The sequence below is a fragment of the Chaetodon auriga genome, chromosome 22, assembly GCF_051107435.1.
Source record: "Chaetodon auriga isolate fChaAug3 chromosome 22, fChaAug3.hap1, whole genome shotgun sequence".
In the NCBI taxonomy this organism is placed as follows: Eukaryota; Metazoa; Chordata; class Actinopteri; order Chaetodontiformes; family Chaetodontidae; genus Chaetodon; species Chaetodon auriga.
In genome coordinates, this window is record NC_135095.1 from 13,243,117 (window position 1) to 13,248,408 (window position 5,292).

At 42.0% G+C, this 5,292-nt stretch overlaps 1 protein-coding gene across 1 annotated transcript; it reads right to left on the reverse strand.

Annotated features, from left to right (window-relative positions):
• Positions 1–1,373: 1,373 nt before the first annotated feature.
• On the reverse strand, positions 1,374–4,554 carry pax4 (paired box 4). The gene is made up of 10 exons (XM_076722356.1): positions 4,521–4,554; positions 4,155–4,285; positions 3,798–4,013; positions 3,614–3,704; positions 3,194–3,334; positions 3,002–3,084; positions 2,848–2,911; positions 2,417–2,484; positions 1,868–1,973; positions 1,374–1,699 (listed from the first exon to the last, which is right to left on the reverse strand). The coding sequence occupies exons 1-10, from the start codon at positions 4,552–4,554 to the stop codon at positions 1,374–1,376; spliced, it is 1,260 nt and encodes a 419-aa protein (XP_076578471.1).
• Positions 4,555–5,292: the final 738 nt, after the last annotated feature.

Consider the following 5,292-nt stretch of genomic DNA (forward strand, 5'->3'; position numbering starts at 1 on the left):
AGCTTTGGACTGCTACAAAACGATGTGAAGCATGATGGAGGTTCGCAAGACAAAAAGGTAGGGAGCCACTGGTTTAATCCAGAACAACAAGCAGATCATTTTAAAATGTTATCATATGTTTTTTATGTAAAATCTGATAACTATTGCTGTCAAATACATGTAGTGAAGTAAAAAGTGCAATATTTGTCTCTCAAATGTAGTGAAGTGGAAATACAGAGTAGCATAAAATGGATTTAAGGATCGTTCTTAACAACAGTACCAGGTTCTGAGGAGAAAGTTATGTCCCCATTTCAACAGCTGAACTAAAGCTACTTAAAAGGCTTACAGATGATTCACATTTGCAGTAGAAACCACAACACAAACCTACACTGTCATGTGGAGATGTAATTTACCTATCTGGCTCCATAGCGTTAAATTCCGGCAGGTCATTTTGCCAGTGGGCCACTTCCACACTGTTGGCCAAGCTGTTTGCCGTCTGATCCCAACCTTTCCCCCAGTGACCAATTATCAAAAAAGTCCAAGTCTTACTGTCTCTTCACTGTAGTAAAGGGATATAAAGGAACTCAATGCCTCTGCCCTGTTGCAGTCATAAAAACTGATACCGAGCGGAGCAGATATCAGGTCATGTTTAGACTTTTTGAAGCTGTGCGTTTATAGATTTTCCCACTGGCCTCTCCTGGAAAGAAATCTTGGAGGAACGCCTGAACCTTCTTCCGCACTTAAACAGACAGCAAGCCCAAGACTATATAAAAGAGATAACATCCATATTATCCAGTGGCAACCTGAAATGATCCATGGAGCTGTGATTTATGTTACATAGTATATTACTGACCAGAGAATGCAGTTAAAGTTATGCTCAAATATAGTTTCACTTTTTATACTCTCTGTTAAAAGCACCCTCTAAAATCTGCACCCTTTCAAGCAGAAGCTGTGTTTATTGGCTTAATCCCGCCTTGGTGTAGAAACTCACATAAATAAACTCAAAAATCATCACTTCTCAAAAAAATGTATTACCATCTTATTTGTGCAGCTTTCTTCAGCAGCGGTCAGTTAAGTGGATTAATATAAGATCCATTGGCATTGTTTGATGAAACCAGCAAAAATTACAAGAAGAACTTTGAACCTAGAATAATACTCAACATATTAATTTCTATGTTGCCACCATTTAATATTCAAGGAAAACTGATGAGTGAAGCTGCAGTGCATTTGAAAAAAAAAAAAAAAAAAAAAAAAAAAAAGACAAGCTTGTAAGGGTTGTCCTCTGTCGCCCTCTGCTGGTTAAAATGTGTCCCTCCAGTCTGGAAATTGACCCAGGGCGAAACACAATTTCAACCCTCTACATCAAACACTGGTGTCAGAGCTGCAACACACATTTAGTCCAGGCAGCGATGTGGATTCACATCCCAGGGCTGCTGGGTAAAGAGAAACCTGTCGTCTGTTTGAAACTGGCTCCAAGTAAAAGAAATCCCCTGCTGGCTCCAGCACTGGGTCACAGGGTGGTCTGTTCTTATTGTCTCAGTTGCCAAAGGGAGGGATGTCCTTGCATCTGTATGATAGTGGATCACAGGGAAAGTGAATCTGTCTCTGTGGAGATCCAGTGGAGTCTTGTCTGTCATGGTCTGGACCATCATGCTGTTAGGCTGATGGAGGAATGAGGGTGGCACTGAGATGGATGTCAGATCTTCAGAAATTCCCACACCTGGACATCAGAGTGAAGGAATGACATAATGAGTTTTCTTTCTAGAACTCCTGCAGATTACACTCACAATTCAGGATGAAATGAAGATTAAGACACAAGGATTTAGTTTTTTAAGTTAACTTTACTTGTGTGAAATCTTTAGCATCTCCACCAGCTGCAGGATCTTACCTGTTTCTGTTGGGTAGAAGTAGCCATTCTGCAACTTCCTGGCAACTGTGTTGAATGTAGGGGACGCGTCTGAGTTTTCACAGAAGACTCTCGACACTCCTGTCGCCTTCGAATTAACACAAACACAGTCCAGACATGCCAACCATATGGTGTGAGAAACCAAAAGCCATTTTGTATTTGAAAGTTTTTTCACTTGTAATATTTAAAGTTAAAAAAAGCATCTTTAGAGTTTAAGTGTCAAAAACTAATCTGCTTCATCAGGACTGTGTGGGTGCAGTTTGATCAGATTTGATTGACAGTGATCAAACAACCCACCAGCTGCTTTCACATTTTAGTTCAAATGTTGCTGAATCCTGATTGGTGCATGGAAATATGTCACATCACTTATTTAATTGTCCATGTCTAACAGGAAAAAGAAATGCAGAAATCTCTCATGTTAAACAAGCATAACCGCTCTGTTGCTCAAAGTAAGACGCTGAGTCAGAGAAAAAAAAAGGTGTTTTCAGGGTCTTTAAAGTCTGTCTCACAAAGTGCTGACTCCCACTGTACCTGGTGAGATGTGAAGCTGTGCGGCACTGATGAACTCACGGCAACAACAGCTCTTTGCCTTTGCAGGTCTGCAGGTGTTATGAAGAAACACACTTTGTCAAGCAACTGTGAGGTGAGAATGGAGGTGTGCTGAGGGGCTTCCCATTGTCATCCACTTCAATTCCCTCTGTTACGGCTGAACTGTAGCACTGTGCATAATCTTTCTAGGACTTGAGACCGCTTAAATCCAAGTAAGTACATTCACACACACACACAGTTGTTTCCATCACTTATAGGGACATTACATAGACTTACATTCCTTTCCTGAAGATGTACCCTAACCAAAGCCACAACCACTGCTTGTCTAACCGTTAGGGAAGGTGAGCCCCCACAGTGCGAGCATGTAAACAGATATATGTCCCCACAATGTGAGCAATAACACACACACTTACTCTGTGTACTACTCCTCTGTTTGGCTTCCCTCCTCCATTTGGCCCGTCTGTTTGAAAACCAAACCTTTGAGGGACAGACAATCATCTCAAGAGCAGGAAGATTAAACATGTGACTCTGTGTGAGCTTTTTGGTGATTAAAACTGATGAGCCTACCTTGATGGTGTCCTCAGGAAGTTTGATCTCAGCTGACAGTTTCTCTCTCGTGTACATATCCGCGTACTGGCAGTGAGAGAATTCTGGTCCGGGAGAGAGAAGCATGTATTTAAGTGCTTTTCTGAGTGGAAAATGCAGTGTTGGGTTCATTTGAGACATGCACAGATGCATTTTTGAAGACTTTAAGTGCACCTTGCTCGAGCGCTGTGCTCTGCTCCAGGGTGAAGGTGGTGCGGTTTCTGTGCTGGACACCTTTAGGTTTCTGGTCATTGCTGCACACTGTCTCACACATCTTTGTCTCATTCACTTCTTCTTGAATCAGAGAATCAAAACCTGCACATGGCATGCACACACGTTACATCAGCTTGCCCTTATTGTGGTTAGACCTTCTTAAACTCATCACTATGTGTACAGTAAATTTATTGCATGAGGGGAAATTAATGGGTTTAATTATGTAATCAAATTAGGCTCTTTGTAGAAATGATGCATGTGTCCCATTGTGTCCTTGCATACCTTACTGACTGTGTTCCTTATAATAACCGTCAGTTAATTTGAGGTTCTCCAGTCTTTTATGTATTTTCAGCCGTCCAACCAGCTCCACAGGTGACTTACCCTGCTCAGTCCTGACATGCGCATTGATCTCCATGCACATCGGTCCGTGGTCCAAGTGGATCTTTCTTAAAATCCGATTGATGGACGACACCTTGCAGAACACAGTGTGCCAATTACACACACATCATCATGCTGGAACATTTTCATCCTCACGGAAACAAAATTGAATTTCAGTCTCACTTACGCTGGGAACTGTGGAAGCCTTGCATATTCGTGCTGCTGCAAGCCGTTTTCGAATCTCCCAAGCAAAAATGGTTGGATTTTCCCTTTTGCACTGGACGATTGTGGAGATGACACCGGGGGTGAGAAGCCGAGGTCGGCTCCCTCCAATGGTTTTGGGCTCCAGGAGTCCGGTGCGGCGGTAGCGGCTCAGGATCTTACTGACGCACCCGTTGGACACCTGAAATACGCAGTGGGTCCCACTTTTTAAACTCTGAACATATAAAGTCATACACTTTAAAACTGACCTGCAAGTGAAGATATCATCACTGCAGGACGCTTTGGCTAATCTTAAAGTCTAAACGTGGTTATTTGTGCGTACCCGAAGTATCTTGGAGATCTGGCTTGGACGGACTCCCTCTGCGGCCAGTTCAATCATTTTCCTCCGCTTGGATTCTGGGAGAGGTCTGCCGTTGAGAAACATCCCTCCTAGCTGGTTGACACTTCCACCACCTTTTCATAACACAGCCTGTACTATTTAAATCAGTCTTAAAGAGCGCTTAATAGTCACTTAATGTTCAAAAAGAGGTGTTAATAGCTTCTTCTCTCTGAACTTATATTGCAGTTATTGCAGTGGACATCTGGACTGTGCTTATGGCACTGCAAAGTCCCAGCAGGCGCTTTAATTAGGTGTCTTAACATCTACTAATAGTTTAAATGTGCAGTGTAATAAAATGGTAAAATGAACCTTTACTTGGAAGATCAACGTTTGTTCCGCACATCTCTGCTCGCTCCCGGGCCTGACGACGAAATGAAACTAAGCACAAAAACAAAATAATGTTCCCCAAAAAAAAACGTATGTTGGGAAAGCGCGCGTCCTCCGTGGAGAAAAATCAGTTGTCCAGGTGATTCCGCGTATCTGTGGTCAATGACAATGACGGGAATGACGCCCTTCAGCAGAAATTTATAGGCCCGCAGACCTTTAACATGACGTGGTGGCCTGTTACCTGAAATGTCAATATTGCCTGGAAGTGAATGCGGCCACCACAGACTTATAATGGGCCTCAGATTTGCAGGTCTATGCTGCCAGAATGTCTTTACATTAGTTATATAAAAATACTCTGGTTTCACTGCACTTGTATTTTCGTTTGTTTCATGAGCAGCTGTCCGGTATTTAGATTTAGACAATGTGCAGAGGATGATCTCGTTCATATGCACGTTTAGCAGGAGAATAAAATAGAGATAATAAAAATGAGTGACAAAAAAGACGCTCTCTTTGTTAACTAAGTCAAATAAGATATCACCTATTAAAAAGCATAACTTCTATCATCCATTATCTTTGTACTGTCTTGTGTTGGAGCCATATTACATACAATAAGAGGCTGCTTTGCTGTACCAGAAAAGTGAATTGACGGCATTGATCCTTGATTTCTTAGCTTTCCAACATTTCATCGGCGCCATGAAAATAAAATTCCACTTCTGGGTTCTTATTAATTATGCTTTTAGTTCAAATTTTCCGT

Coding starts and splice junctions, on each gene's coding strand:
- pax4 (XM_076722356.1), bottom strand. CDS start 4,554: ATGTGCGGAACAAACGTTGATCTTCCAAGTAAAG. Junction 4,286..4,520: donor CGTTGATCTTCCAAGTAAAG/GTTCATTTTACC, acceptor TGTTATGAAAAG/GTGGTGGAAGTGTCAACCAG. Junction 3,335..3,613: donor GCATGTCAGGACTGAGCAGG/GTAAGTCACCTG, acceptor TGCCATGTGCAG/GTTTTGATTCTCTGATTCAA.